Source organism: Micromesistius poutassou (genome assembly GCF_964030765.1).
Source record: "Micromesistius poutassou genome assembly, chromosome: 13".
Classification (NCBI taxonomy): Eukaryota; Metazoa; Chordata; class Actinopteri; order Gadiformes; family Gadidae; genus Micromesistius; species Micromesistius poutassou.
Genome location: NC_140283.1, coordinates 19,641,756 through 19,658,213, shown reverse-complemented (window position 1 = coordinate 19,658,213; position 16,458 = coordinate 19,641,756). Strand labels below are relative to the sequence as shown.

Genomic DNA, 16,458 nt, shown 5'->3' with positions numbered 1-16,458 from the left:
GTGTGTGTGTGTGTGTGTGTGTATGTATCCTTGTGCTGTATGTGCTTGTGTGTGTGTTTATCATTGTGTTGTGTGTGTGTGTATGTGTATGTGTATGTGTATGTGTATGTGTGTATGTGTATGTGTATGTGTATGTGTGTGTGTGTGTGTATGTATCCTTGTGCTGTATGTGCTTGTGTGTGTGTGTTTATCATTGTGTTGCGTTGTGTATTTGTGTGTATATGCACACACGGCTCTTTACGTTTGCAGACACAGGCTCGGTCCATCATCCAGATGAGGGAGGAGCAGTATTCACAGAAAGTGGGGATGCTGTACTGCGTGGCTTTGAAGATGTGGCCATTGTGCTCCTCCACCTGTAGGGGGCAGCAGAGCCACATATAGGCAAGGCAAGGCAAGGCAACTTTATTTATATAGCACTTTTCATACACAAGGCAGACTCAATGGCCGTTTCTCAATACTCAAGTACGCGGACTACGTTCTCGCGGACTTGGAAGTACGTACTTGGCAAGTCCGGACTTTCAAGTACAGACTTCCGAGAACGCAAGTACGCACTCTGCAATTGGAACAGCAGCGGACTCGATGATGCATTCTGGGATATTTAACGGTCCCAAGTCCACACGAGTCACCTCCGATGTGTCCTCGGTAGAACGGCCTCATCGAGAACGCATCGAGAACACTTCCGGGTTTTACGACAGTACTCGCGTTCTCGCGTACTTGGAATTGGAACAGTGCTTGGGCTACCACTGATGACGTTTATCGAGAACGCAAGTACACGAGAACGCACGAGAACGCGAATTGAGAAATGTGCTTATACCCTCACTACTCGTTATAGCGCAGCACTAATAAACATTCAACCATTGTTTTTACATGTATTACTTTATTTTATGCATTACTTTATCCAAAATTATCACCTTGAATCCCACAAGCATAGATCAGAAATATTGTGTGGTTTGTTGCTGTGAAACTGAAACTGATGGCATTTGTCGTCCGAGAGAATATCCTCACTTCAAGGTCAATCATATCGTAACATCTTTAACCTCCCACCCTTGATCTTCTTAATCTTCTAGGAAATTGCCGCAAAAACCCAAGCAAAGCATATTGTCTAAATGGCTGGTGATATGAATTGGTTAAAGACAACCGAGTCTTGTGCTCGGGTCTTTCCACAAGCTCATACTCTTAATGCACCACGAGAAACTAGTAAGCTAGTAAGAGAGTTTCAGAAAGAATGAACTTACAATGTCGCTCTCCTTTTTCCTCCTCTTCTTCCTCTCCGGTTTAGAAGCCTGGGTGATCAAACAGCAAAAAAAAAAAGAATTATCTTCCTTTATTCTCTATGTAAGACTCAATGGCATAAGCTCTACCGTAATCAACTTTATATTTGTGTCCCAAAGAGGAGAGCGTTTCTGTGATGCGCTTTGGCATTATGGAGCACCTTCGGGTCAGCGTGTGTGTGTGTGTGTGTGTGTGTGTTTTGCGCGTGTGTTTGTGTGTGTGTGCGTCGCTATTATGTTGACTACACACTCAACATGCCGAAAATATCTATCATGTTGGATAACCCCGATTTTGAGATCGGGTGGTCTTAAGTTTATGAGATTCTATCTTAGAACACTACGGCAGACAGGATAATCTTGGCCGATTTTCGTCCCGATTCGGCTGCCATGGGAACGCCACCCCGATTCTCGTAAGGGGCAAATCGGCCACGATATCGGGACATTTATCTTGTAGTGTGGGGTCAGCTTAAGGGACTAATAGCATTCTGCATGAGAAGGCAGTATCGCTGTCAAATCTGTTCCTGGGAAAAGTAACGTTGCGCCGAATTGAAAAGGGGACTACGTTTCGTTACCATATTTTCAGTGGTTACGCGTAACTTTACTTTTTACATGAAAAAGTAGTTACGTTACTGTATTTACGCGTTACTTTACCTCCAGCCAGAGGTCCGAAAATAAGCATTTCCCCATTATTGTCTTTCAAATTACTTTGAACTAACAGAAGCAAACTTGCAAAGAGGTTTGGCAGCAAGACAGCCGGGTATCAAGTTTGTTTCAGCGCACGTGCAAGGTTTGTTCGAACAAACACCACGTGACATCATTGACATCACTCAGGTCCTACTCGCAACATAAAAATAAGTCCACGCAAGTTTTAGTAATTTTAGGAGATAGGCCTGCACGTAAGTTACACAAATTGAAAAACTCAGGCCTAGTTGGATGGGGGTTTGAAAATGTAATACCTCGTCAGATGACGTTTATTACTTTTTAATGGCCTTAATTTGGGCTAATTTCATTTACTACCTTTTAGTACCTTTAACAACCCCGCGGAAACCCTGTATTATGACTAGTATTTATAATATACTATTCTGCATGTGTTACTTGCTTTAATGCATTTCTGTATGAAATATACTATTTTGAAACTAATGTAAATGTAAAAAATTTAATTAATGTACTTCCTATTTCTAGAAAATGGTACAGTGGTCCAGTACAGATTCATTGCTCTGAAATAATAGGTGAGACATTTAGAATACTTCCCCATAGAAACTAAAATCTAGAAGAAGAACAGAATGAAACACAAGAACTGATAACTAAATAGGAAACAGTATTAACACCTCATGTTAATACTTGTGATGATGTTGTAACAACACTAATGTTGCAACATAAGACTTAAACACACTTTCTCCAGTAAATGTTCCAAAACTGTAAAGGATATTAAAGCTCTGTGACCTTAAACAGAAGAGAAACGTCCACGTTGTTTGTAGCTCGACTGGTTCAAGTGCCAACACCTCTGCGTATAGAGGAAAACCGTTGAGCTATGCTTGCTGCTCTGCCGTCTCTGACGTCTCCAAATTTAAACTTTAACACAAGGAAACATGCCACAAAATCATTCATATTTACTGGGAGAATTTGAATATGAATTTATCATTTATTTTCCTATTTTCTTTGTGTTGATAATGATTGCATCCTAGAAGGTGCCCAGTATACTGCTCTTAAAACAGTACTGTATGCTGTCTTCATCCTAATAAGTTATTGGTGCTTTAAGTACAGCTGTGGTGAATAGAAAGCGCCCCAAGCCGATGCACCACTTCCACTTTTGTGGTGACTTGTGGGTCTCATGTAGGCTGGGTGTGGGTTCCTGTGAACAGACCTGAGTCCTGGATTCCACTGAGACCACACTGAGGTGGAGATGCTCAACATGGGGGCTGTGCTGCTGTTACTAATCGGGGTGACTGATGGTGAGTCTTTTATGGCATTATTACTGAATTAGTTCGGAACGGATTTGATATAATTGAGTCACTTACGGTTTTGTAGTTCTTGGTTTAAACATTAGTAGTTGCTTTTTTATTTGTTGGGTTGAACCAACATTTCTTTCATCATACGTTAATTCTGGGTAAATTGATTTCTGAATATCATTAATTAATTCTCTGCTTTTTACTTTGTGACTTGAACACAATGCATCACCAGATATCATCAAGAGTATTAGGGCTAGGGTAGGGTCTTTTTATTTATATGACAATCGTAGGGAAAATGATGTATATCAAATCAAAAATGTAATAAAATATTATATGATTCAACATATTTTAGTACAGAGTTCCTCTCTGCAACGGCACATACTGTATTCAAAATGTCCACCTCTCTTCTAGTAATAATAATAAGAGCGGGGGTCTGTTAACCTGAGTGAGATACATCTCCTGTGGTGTTTTATTGTCCTCTGTAACCTCCAGGTGTGAAGACCTTCTGCAACGCCACACAGCGCAACTACAGAGCCCAGTGCTTCGGCTCTCTGGGAAGAACCCTGGAGGTCCAGATGCCTACTCTGTCCTCAAGAGTGATTGTTTACACAGTGTGGAAAAACAACGTTGTGATAGTTAGTTCTGACCTTCAAAGAAAAGACGACCCTCGATATTCATTTAATGTCTATACTGGAATATTAACTATAGAGGACCTCAACAGGTCGGACAATGGTCAATACACAATGGAACGATTTGAGTTTGATTTGAGATTTTTATACACTCATTTTGATTTATCCATTGAAGGTGAGTAACTATATCTATATTTCAGTACCTAGGGTAGGTTTCGAGCTGGATCGCCCAGGCCAAGATATCGAGTATCTCCACCGCCACAAAGTAGCAGTAATTATTGGTAAACCGTGTTACAGATAAGAGGGAAACGGCCGGTTCAAGCTCTCTTATCATTAAGGATTCATTAAGGTCATTAAGACCCTGACCTCTGACCTCGTAGCTCTTATAGAAACACTGTTGGCTCTCAGGCTCCGGTTAACAATATCGATAATGTCACAAGCTAAACTCTACTTGGTAAATGTTTGTAAGGCCTATTCAATACACTCTTTAAACAGTCCCTCCGCCCATTTATTATTAATACTGTCCACATTTGATTTAAAACCTTTTAGAAATGTACTTTACTACTTCACTGAACTTGCCAGTATACAATATGTCAAGTACAGTTAACACTAGTTAGTCTGGGAGTAGGAGGGGGGGTTAAAGAGGTGGATACTTCTAATTATAATTGTATTATAAGTTCAGTTTCTCATTGAGGATAACAGGAGGTTTCTGTTCGGTCAAACTGTGAGCCTCACCTCCTCGGTCGGTTTCCCTTAGCCCCGGTGTCCTCTCCCCTCCTGTCCCGGGAGTGTCTGTCCCGGGGACAGCAGAGGGTGTCCTGCTCTGCCGGGGGGGACGGACTCCACTACAGCTGGAGTCTAGACGGACTCCCGCTGAACGCCACGCGTCTCCTCTCTGGACCCAGTGGCGCTAGTGACGTCACTCTGGAGCCGGGCCGGGCGGGGCTGATCACCTGCTGGGTCAACAACGACGTGAGCGCCGCCGCGGCTAACCTAACGCTGTCTGTGTGTCAAGGTGAGTGAAAAACACAACGACGGAAATCAACGAGCAGCCCATGGATCCACTAGCTGTTGATCCGTCACATGACCTATAACCGTCACATGACCTATAACCGTCACATGACCTATAACCGTCACATGACCTATAGTGGTGATGGGTCAATAGAGGGCACTAGGGTGAAACTGGGCCACTCTGTTATCAAAATCTGGCCCCAGTTGCCGAATGGAAGTAGAATCATCAGAGCGTCATGAGGTGTCGTTCACGAGAACTTTCCGAAGTCGCGAAAATGTTTTCCCCATAATTTCCAGCCATCTGAACGCGCCAAAAGCCCTCCTTCAAGTCAGGGGCGCCGGTATAACGATGAAGTCGATGTGAGCTCGCAAACCTTTTGCTGTCTATCAAGCAGAGACAGCTTTTCATTGGCGCATGAAAAAACTCGACTTCAGGTCGCCACTTTGTGCGCCCAGACCAATGGCATTGTTTTTCATATTTTTTTATCACCACATGATTGGACAATTCAGAGAATCAATAAAATCAATCAAACCTCCCTCAGCAGCATTCGCGCAACACAACTACGTGCAGAGAAGAGATAGATCGCTAACTAGCAGAGCATTGTAAAAGCACTTTCCACCCATTTCAGTGGAGGAACAGAGCAGTGTGGTTCTGGAAGTAAAAATCCCATTCATTTTCATCATAGAGATTTTGATTAAAAGCCATAATGTCGTAATCATCCAAGTGATACGTACCACACGCCGTTATATTTTGAATCTAGGGTTTCTGCTCCTGTAGAAGCCACAAGTTAAACGGGACAACTTCTAGTTTTTTTAGAAAAACATGTTTTATTCACGATGCCTTTGAAACCACTACACTACTAAGTGACACAATCCAACCCAAGCAATGTTATACTTAAAAGGAGCAAGTAAGTTACATATTAATTTAGTCTTTCGGCCTGTTGCATATAAACTAAATGAAGCAACTGTTTATATTTCTAACTGCATTTGAAATAGACCTTGAGACTCACAAAAAATGGACGCTATCGGACAGTGTTCATGATTTGCCTCAATATCAGAATAACAACCATGGGTCAAATAGCAATGACTGGTGGAATGGCCATAAAGTAGGTCTGTATATGCGGTGTAAGCTTGTCCAGGCCCTGCAAGTCAGGATGTGTAGGCTATGAATCTGAATGAAAAACCAAAATGCACCAGAATACAGGAAATCAAATCTACCAAATTCAAAATTGTAATTATACTTGTATGAAGTTCAGTTTCTCATTGAGGATAACAGGAGGTTTCTGTTCGGTCAAACTGTGAGCCTCACCTCCTCGGTCGGTTTCCCTTAGCCCCGGTGTCCTCTCCCCTCCTGTCCCGGGAGTGTCTGTCCCGGGGACAGCAGAGGGTGTCCTGCTCTGCCGGGGGGGACGGACTCCACTACAGCTGGAGTCTAGACGGACTCCCGCTGAACGCCACGCGTCTCCTCTCTGGACCCAGTGGCGCTAGTGACGTCACTCTGGAGCCGGGCCGGGCGGGGCTGATCACCTGCTGGGTCAACAACGACGTGAGCGCCGCCGCGGCTAACCTAACGCTGTCTGTGTGTCAAGGTGAGTGAAAAACACAACGACGGAAATCAACGAGCAGCCCATGGATCCACTAGCTGTTGATCCGTCACATGACCTATAACCGTCACATGACCTATAACCGTCACATGACCTATAACCGTCACATGACCTATAGTGGTGATGGGTCAATAGAGGGCACTAGGGTGTAACTGGGCCACTCTGTTATCAAAATCTGGCCCCAGTTGCCGAATGGAAGTAGAATCATCAGAGCGTCATGAGGTGTCGTTCACAAGAACTTTCCGACGTCGCGAAAATGTTTTCCCCATAATTTCCAGCGATCTGAACGCGCCAAAAGCCCTCCTTCAAGTCAGGGGCGCCGGTATAACGATGAAGTCGATGTGAGCTCGCAAACTTTTTGCTGTCTATCAAGCAGAGACAGCTTTTCATTGGCGCATGAAAAAACTCGACTTCAGGTCGCCACTTTGTGCGCCCAGACCAATGGCATTGTTTTTCATATTTTTTTATCACCACATGATTGGACAATTCAGAGAATCAATAAAATCAATCAAACCTCCCTCAGCAGCATTCGCGCAACACAACTACGTGCAGAGAAGAGATAGATCGCTAACTAGCAGAGCATTGTAAAAGCACTTTCTACCCATTTCAGTGGAGGAACAGAGCAGTGTGGTTCTGGAAGTAAAAATCCCATTCATTTTCATCATAGAGATTTTGATTAAAAGCCATAATGTCGTAATCATCCAAGTGATACGTACCACACGTCGTTATATTTTGAATCTAGGGTTTCTGCTCCTGTAGAAGCCACAAGTTAAACGGGACAACTTCTAGTTTTTTTAGAAAAACATGTTTTATTCACGATGCCTTTGAAACCACTACACTACTAAGTGACACAATCCAACCCAAGCAATGTTATACTTAAAAGGAGCAAGTAAGTTACATATTAATTTAGTCTTTCGGCCTGTTGCATATAAACTAAATGAAGCAACTGTTTATATTTCTAACTGCATTTGAAATAGACCTTGAGACTCACAAAAAATGGACGCTATAGGACAGTGTTCATGATTTGCCTCAATATCAGAATAACAACCATGGGTCAAATAGCAATGACTGGTGGAATGGCCATAAAGTAGGTCTGTATATGCGGTGTAAGCTTGTCCAGGCCCTGCAAGTCAGGATGTGTAGGCTATGAATCTGAATGAAAAACCAAAATGCACCAGAATACAGGAAATCAAATCTACCAAATTCAAAATTGTAATTATACTTGTATGAAGTTCAGTTTCTCATTGAGGATAACAGGAGGTTTCTGTTCGGTCAAACTGTGAGCCTCACCTCCTCGGTCGGTTTCCCTTAGCCCCGGTGTCCTCTCCCCTCCTGTCCCGGGAGTGTCTGTCCCGGGGACAGCAGAGGGTGTCCTGCTCTGCCGGGGGGGACGGACTCCACTACAGCTGGAGTCTAGACGGACTCCCGCTGAACGCCACGCGTCTCCTCTCTGGACCCAGTGGCGCTAGTGACGTCACTCTGGAGCCGGGCCGGGCGGGGCTGATCACCTGCTGGGTCAACAACGACGTGAGCGCCGCCGCGGCTAACCTAACGCTGTCTGTGTGTCAAGGTGAGTGAAAAACACAACGACGGAAATCAACGAGAGGCCCATGGATCCACTAGCTGTTGATCCGTCACATGACCTATAACCGTCACATGACCTATAACCGTCACATGACCTATAACCATGGTCCATCATAGAGTGGCGCCCCCAAGAGCAGGGCGGGGGGGCACAGCGGCCCTGATAATCTCTGCCCCCCCCAGTCAATATTAGTTCCTTACACTCAATGTACTTAAAGGTCCCATCATGACATGCCACCAGGTGTGGTGTGATTAGCCGTTACAAGCCGTTTTGATAATCTGTCTGTTACGACATCACAGGTGGGCGTGTCCACCCAGATGTGTGACGGATAGATGAGCAACGTTTGCTACAGTCCACTGGGTAGGCTGGTGGACTGATCTATCCAGCACACATCTAGGTGGACACGCCCACTTTTGATGTCATAAGGGGCAGATTTCCAAAACGGCTTGTAACGGCTAATCACACCACACCTGTGGCATGTCATGGGACCTTTAAAACTGTGTCTTTTTTAAGGAAAAGGACCACCGACCGATTTGAAAAACAATGAATATCTACAGATACATAACCCATAAGGAAGTATTTACAACTATTTACCAAGTTGAGTCACTCCTACCTAACTTCTACTTTCCTTCGTCCCAGACCCCATCCCTATCGTCGCTCGTTCTCTGACGGTGGTGGTGCTGCCGCTAGTAGCGTTGGGGGTCTACTGGGCACTGAAGAAGAAGAAAACCCCAAGACCTCAAGGTACGCAGTGTGGCTCTTTGGGACAACTGTTAAACACACACTTTATGGCCCTTGTTGTTTTCTCATTTCTTTCTAATCTTCTCCTCGTTCAGACATCCCGCTGTCCTCCATGGCAGGAAATGATGACAGAGTGTACGTTAACGCCTCCCGGGTGACCGGGGGAGCAGGGGGGAAGTGAGGAGGAGTACGGGCCGGTCCAGGCTCCTCCAGGCCTCAGAGAGAGGAGGAGTACGGGCCGGTCCAGGCTCCTCCAGGCCTGAGGCGGACGCTGGAAGCTAAAGAGCATCTTATCCTAGTGTAACACTTGTGTCACTTAGAACTAGAAAATGACGCTACTGGGCCAGTCCTAGGTTCGTGGGGAGTGGTGAAATCGAACATAGAAATTAATGACTGGAGACAGGGATTATAATAATAAATCTGGCAGTTTACTTGAATAAGAAAAGATTAAATATTAAATAGATCAATGAATAGATAGGAAAATGAAATGAAATAAATAGATATTTACAATAAAAATATACAATAAATATTCTTAAAACTATTTTAAGAATCCCTTTTCCTTTTGAATATGTTCAGGTATTAAATATTAAATAAATGTTCTATTACATAAAGAGTTTGTACAACTATATTTGTTCTGCTAAATAAATATTAAATATATTAAATATTAAATACATGTTCTATTACATAGTTTGTACAACTATATTTGTTCTGCTAAATAAATATTACATATTAAATAAATGTTCTATTACATAGTTTGTACAACTATTTGTTCTGCTAAATAAATATTAAATATTAAATAAATGTTATATTACATAGAGTTTGTACAACTCTATTTGTTCTGCTATTTGTTTTGTTCTAGTTTCTGATCTTTTCCTATATATTTCCTTTTTACAGGTGATTATGAAAAGTAAAATTCAATCAAAACGTGCATACAATCAACTGTGTATACAAATGTGTACACAAACAACAATCTAATATCTATAAACTGTGTATACAAATGTGTATACACACACAACAACAATCTAACATCTTTCCAACAAAATCTCAGTTTAAATGTTCAGTGTTCAGACCGTATAGATAGTTCGGTTGGTGTGGATTCCGTCGGCTCTTCGGGTCGTCGGGTCGTCGGGTCAGCTCGCCACCATCACAGTTCAGCTCAAGTGAAGTCCCACGTTTGTGTGCGCTGTCCCGCGGCAACACAGACGTGGTTCTAGGATCTTTTCAGGGTGTCAAAAAAAAAAAAAACCCTGACCCGCACAACAGGGTCAGCCATACATACAATAATAAATGACACAGTTCACCGATCACCGATAGGAATCGTCACTCGCTGTCCACGGCTATGGCGGAGGGACGCTGTTTTTTTTTTTTTCCCGCCGCAGACTGTGTTTCCATGGTAACATAAAACTAACCGACGACAACCGACACTCGACCATAAAATAATAATTCATAAACGTAAAACCGTGAGACCAAAAAGCGTTTCCCCTTGTAACATAAAACGTATATAACATAAAGTCATACACAAAACAACGTAAACATATTCCAAACCGAGTTGAGTTAGTTGTGAGGGTTTCGCTGTACCTTCATTCAACCCGGTGTACCGGTACTCACAGATGAGGTAAAAACTCACCAAAAACAGTCTTTCAAGCGCTCGTTTTTCGATAGACGCGAGGTTGTTGTAATAAACAGCCTCTCGACTTGAGATTGAAAACGACCAATAATAATATAATATAATATAAATGATACCGTTTAGTTTTGCTGCGAGGTGCCTCTGATTTCGTGTCTGAACCGTTTAACCCAGGGTTTCTCAACGGGGGCGGCAGCGCCCCCTGGGGGGCGTTCGTAGAACCTAGGGGGGCGCTGGGAACGAACACGGGGGCGTCACAACTTCGCTTGTGTAGTGGTCATTATTTTGAACTTTTTAAACATGGTTTTCAAATATTTTCGGTGCAAAAGTAGGATAACTGAAATAAAAAAGCATATCTTCATATGGGTTTCTAACCCTTCTATCATCTCATCTACTTTTTACTTTATGCTCAGTACCGTCATGATCGCCATAGTAACGGCATAAACAAATCCACCTCATCGCAGCAGCGTGGTGCTTTCCGAAACTATTTCGCCCTCCCCTGACTTCCACTGGTTGGTTTGCGGGACATGCAAAGCAAGCGGTGGATGGGGCATTACACTAAGCAACATGAATCTCATCCATATTACATAGTAAGGCAACACAAGACGTGAATAAAGCTAACTCCGCTTAGCATGCTAATTGTAAACAATAGAACGTGCGCACTACATGTAGACCACCGCACCGTCTCTCATTACGTCTGCGAACCGATAAACACTTACTTTCATAAGGTACGCACACCAACCAGCACATACTCATTTAACACTGATGTTACAGGCGCTTAACTTGTATAGTAACAAACTACTATTACTATTTGGCCGCAAACTTAAACGTGCTACTCTCAGAACGAAGCGGATAAAGGCTGCACATGCGCAGCGTTGCTAGGCAACGTGACGTAAACAAAGGGAGTCTTTCGTACACATATTGAACCCAAGTTCGCGGGTTAACAGTTCAATAACCATTAAAAATGTACACAAGCACTGTTACGTACTAAACTTCAATAGCTTAATAATAAAACCTTCTAATAAAACTCTGAATACACATTTTCTTGTCCAGAAGACACCAAAACGGCACAGAAGTTTTTTTATTCAAGCAATGTAGCACGAGTTGGAGTGGAGTTGGTAATGGATATAGCCTACCCACGGGTGTCGCAATTTAAAAAAAAAAAAAAAATTAACAATAATAATGGGGGGGGGGGGGGGGGGGGGGCGCCAGAGGATCAGGGTAAGGTAAGGGGGGCGTTTGCTCAAAAAAGGTTGAGAAACACTGGTTTAACCGTTATTCAAGCCTGGCTCGCGAGCAGAAAGGCGTCTTAAAGGGACACTGACGTTATTAAAAGGGATGGTGGAAAAAAAATATTTTCTAGATCTTTTAATATATTAAATGGTAAATGTATTTATGATCAAATGAGTTGTTATCTATTTAATGTATATACTATTTAATATATAATATTTAAGACTCAATTTGAGCTATGGGTTACACTAACTATCTCTGTTGTGTACGGGGAATGGGTTAACCTAGTGATGGTTAGTGTATACAGGGAATGGGTTAACCTAGTGATGGTTAGTGTATAGGCTACGGGGAATGGGTTCACCTAGTGATGGTTAGTGTATACGGGGAATGGGTTAACCTAGTGATGGTTAGTGTATAGGCTACGGGGAATGGGTTAACCTAGTGATGGTTAGTGTATACGGGGAATGGGTTAACCTAGTGATGGTTAGTGTATACGGGGAATGGGTTAACCTAGTGATGGTTAGTGTGTACGGGGAATGGGTTAACCTAGTGATGGTTAGTGCTTGGCACTTGGTTCTATGAACATCCTTATTGTACCGACAGAGATATATTGTTGTTTCTCTTTCTTCTGACAAACGTATTAATTGTAAGTTGCTTTGGATAAAAGCGTCTGATAAACGCCCTGAATGTAAATGTTAATGTTATGTTTTCAATTTATTAATTAAAATACATATGTTTGCTACATTGCATTTTCTAGAATGCATTTTTTAAACTTTGCCTTTGTTTTATTTTATTCATCGATTTTATTTCATCATTTCATTTTATTGTTTGACGATGTGTTTATGTGAGGCACTTTGAGTCCGCCTAATGTATGAAAAGTGCTTCATAAATAAAGTTGCCCTGCCTTGACTTCTAGGGGTCGTCCAACCGTCCTGTTTTTACTATTTGGTGTTTTTTCTAGTACTGAAGGGAAGATGAATTTCTCCTTCTTTTTTGGATTTTGAAAACACAGCGCATTTCTACTGCCACCTGGCGGCCAGCCGACGAACAGCAGGCCCCCCGTCAGAGGCTCACACAGCATATGTGAGCATTAATGAGCATTAATGAGCCTAGAATGACTGGTGAATAAGATAGAGACGTCTTTTCTTTATATGAATCTGCAGACACATTTTTAGCCATGCCCCTTCTGAGAAAAAGTGAACGTGTTTTTGGCTCGTAACTTTACTTTGTTTTTCTGTTTGCTACTCGCTGGTGGGTATTAGGAGAGACATGGGGTTGTGTTGACCTTGTCCTCAAACAGTCTTGGACTGTGTGTGTGTGTGTGTGTGTGTGTGTGTGTGTGTGTGTGTGTGTGTGTGTGTGTGTGTGTGTGTGTGTGTGTGAATAAACTGGGAGCAGAGCACAGTGTAAACAGAGCGAGAGACGACATAATATAGTTGATGGAGCAGTGGTACACATGCACCCGACTGATGTAAGTTCAGAGCTAGGCTCGAAACGAGCCTAGCTCTGGGCCCCCCTTCAATCCAGAGCCCAGAGCTAGGTTAGACAAATACACAACAGGATGATCAAAGCTACACTGTATCCTTCCCGAAGCTGGACAAGAGAGAGACAATTCCAACTGCCTCTCATTGGCACAGAGTCGGCGCTAAGCCCAAACAACATTCCAAAGTGAATCAACAAGTTCACTCAACGCCAAATGCTAAGCTTCCCAAAGCAAAAATCAGCCGGATTATCCAATCGCTGAAGTTTACCATGCCGCTGAAGAACCGGTTCCTGCCACTCCAGCAGCCCACGAACGAGCCTGCCACCCATGCACCCCTAAGCCCCGAGATGCGTCCAGACGGATGGTGTGGACAAAGACCGACCATGACCCTGTCGCCAGAGAGGCCAGCTGCGCATGCATCTGCCACCCGTGCACCCCTGAGCCCCAGGATGTGTCCGGACGGATGGACAGAGACGGAACAAGAACCAGTCGCCACGGAGTCGAGCTGTGCATGCATCTGCCACCGCCACCTCAAGCCAACAAAGGCCCATCTCACAGAAAGCAGATGAACCAGACACTCTGATGGTTGTTGGGAAAAACAGTCCAGACCAGATAAAATGAGACGGAGAGGTAATAAAGTCTGTCAGCACGAGGGCCTCGGATTTATTGAGTAAAGTAGCAAAGGTGATACAGATTCATAAAGCGTGAGAGATCGAATATTTCTCCCTATAATAATAAGTCCCTAACAGCGCTGAGGTCGTCTGGAGCTTCGCCTCCGTGGAAGTTCTGCTTCAGAAGAGCATGAGGTGTTCTGTGTGGTACAGTCTTATGCTGTATTTTCCCTCCCAACGAAGTGTGTGCGTTTAGGCTGGTGTGTGTGTTTCTGGATGTTTTCAGTGCTGGCGTGGGGGTTACCTGGGTCCAGCTCCCTGTTCAGCTCCCTAACCTTGAGAAAGGCAGGAGGCGCCCTGGGCTGTGGTTAGGCTATGTGTTAATTACTGTGGTCTAACGGTGGGATTTCTGACCGTATTCTGGGTTGACTTGATCTTACGGGCCATGACATTAAAGTGAAAAGGCATACTACGTTCTGGGTTGATTCGACCTTTCGGGCCTTGACATGAGAAAAGTTAAAAAGGCATACCATAGATGTGATGTGTTTGTTTTTGCCCATCAGTTGTGGCCGAATATTATCAGCAGACTGACTCCTGTTCTTGCGAATGTGTGGTGCATCGTCTGAGTCTCCAGCATCTCCCCTAGTTGGGACATGCGGCCTCCGGCTCAGGCCTTGACCTGAACAAATGTGATATGTTCGTTAGTTTAGAACAAGGGTTAACTATATTCGTAATGTACATGTCATGTGGTGTGCTCGTTAAGCTATTTTGCCCATCATTGTAGGAGACTCAACCATAAAGGATATAACCGGTAAGAAGATCAAAACATGCTACTTCCCAGATGTGATGGTTAGTGATGTCAACCAGAAACTAACCACAATTATATTGGAAAACCCCAAAATCTCACAGGTTATTGTGCATGCGGGACTTAATGATATTCGAAGAGAACAGTCAGAACTTCTGAAGAGGGATTTCACTGAACTATTGGACACACTGGACAAATTACACGTTAGGTCATTCATCAGTGGACCCATACCAGCAGTTGACAGGGGAATAAACAGATTCAGTCGTCTACTTGCACTGAATACATGGCTTTCAAGAGTCTGCAATGAAAGAGGAAGGGGTTTTATTGACAATTTCAACTTGTTCTGGGGGCGGAAATATCTTTTCAGAGCAGATGGCCTACACCCAAACAGGTTAGGCTCAAAACTGTTAAGGGACAATCTTCTCTTCTCACTCTCCCACCATGAGAAGAAGCAAGACTACAGCCTCCCCCACACATCTACTGTCCCACTATCTGACACACAGATAGCAGACAGACCACAGACCTTGAAGAGAGACAACAGCCTGCCCGACACCATCGACACCATGCCTCCCCCCTTTGCTGATGCTGGCTTGGCGAGGAACGGCCACCCCCCTCCTCTGCACTCCCCCATCGACGATGACCTCCAGCACTCCCCCATCAATGATGACCTCCAGCTGTCACCGCTCAAGTTAGCCTGACAGGTTAGTTTGGTCGGATAAGTTGCCATGGTTACTTAGCGGAAATTCCCTTAAGTGACGTTCATGGAACGCAACTCTAGCTGAAAGAAGCCCGGCTAAGCAAAATAAGCCCGGCTTTGCGTTCAGCCTGGTTGGTGGAACACCCCTCGGGTTGCCTCAGCTGTGTTTGTAGCTGATCAGCTGGTAGGCTGAACACGTCACTGTATATTGTCGCTGAATGCAATTATGGCTTTAAAAAGCTCGGAAACAACGTGTGCCGTTTGAGGATGTAGGCCTACTTACAACCGGACAAAACTAAATAATTGGTTGAAATCGTAATGAATGAATGACTGACGGCGATTGTTTACATCGATCTCGTAGTAACCGGTAAAGCCCACAATTCGCGCAAAGCATCGCGGGGCGGTGGAAACTTGTGGATACAAAAAACTGATGTCTGACACATTTTATGAATAAAGTGTTCCCAAAAAGCATTGGACATATGACCCACTATGTTGTGCTCCATGTACCCAATGTTGACAACGTGACATGATTTGACTAAACTACCAACACAAACAAATAAAAGGAAATTAACTACGTGTTTAAGTTGTGAAGAGGTAAACGTGTGTGGCTACACTTTTTTTACACAAAAAATATTTGTTGCACAGCTGAACGCTGTATCGCATCATGCGCTGGCTGTTCTCAATTCACAACATGCATCCATCCAATCTAAATCAGGCATTCTGACCAAAACTCATGTACTCCCCACCACAGTTATTCCACTAATTACTCCACTATGTACGAACGCAAACCGTGGATAAGTTTGGCTACTTGGTGGCTATGGCTAACATCAATTGCAAGAGTTAAAACAGCCGACCGCTTGAGTGCAAAAAAACCACAAAAGACCTCCCCACTGCACCAGCAAATCTTATGCAATAAATATCGCGTCTTACCTTTATTTATGTGGCAGTGGTCTGCAGATGCATCCCGTGGTGTAGCCTGCCACATCCATTTAGTTCAACAGGTTATCGCTCTGTATGGTACTACCACCCTGGGCCCCGTTTTCCCGAAAGCGTTAGCCTAACGACGTCGTTAAAACCGTCGTACGATCATCGCAGAATTTTCGGACCGTTTCCCGAAAGCATCGTTACGTAACGACGTCGTTAAAACCCTCGTAGCTAACGACGCCCACAGGGGTACTCGTTAAGCACTAGGATGCATCGTCCGTGTATTGGATGTGTTTT

At 43.8% G+C, this 16,458-nt stretch overlaps 2 protein-coding genes across 2 annotated transcripts in view; one reads left to right on the top strand and one right to left on the bottom strand.

The window, feature by feature from the left end:
* LOC311357170 (unconventional myosin-IXAb-like) overlaps positions 1–1,352 on the bottom strand; it is a 9,047-nt gene extending 7,695 nt beyond the window's left edge. The window contains exons 1-2 of the mRNA XM_084477065.1: positions 1,236–1,352; positions 242–353 (exon numbers count right to left, since the gene is read on the bottom strand). Coding sequence (XP_084333191.1) covers positions 242–269 — 28 coding nt within the window. The 5' untranslated portion in view covers positions 270–353; positions 1,236–1,352. The remainder of the gene's footprint in view (positions 1–241; positions 354–1,235) is intronic.
* Positions 1,353–3,183: 1,831 nt separating this feature from the next.
* LOC311357289 (hemicentin-2-like) lies at positions 3,184–9,018 on the top strand (the record flags this gene model as incomplete). The annotated part of the gene is made up of 7 exons (XM_084477189.1): positions 3,184–3,223; positions 3,713–3,831; positions 4,552–4,864; positions 6,192–6,449; positions 7,777–8,034; positions 8,686–8,790; positions 8,883–9,018. The coding sequence occupies 7 exons, from the start codon at positions 3,184–3,186 to the stop codon at positions 8,966–8,968; spliced, it is 1,179 nt and encodes a 392-aa protein (XP_084333315.1). The 3' UTR covers positions 8,969–9,018.
* Between the last annotated feature and the right edge of the window lie 7,440 nt (positions 9,019–16,458).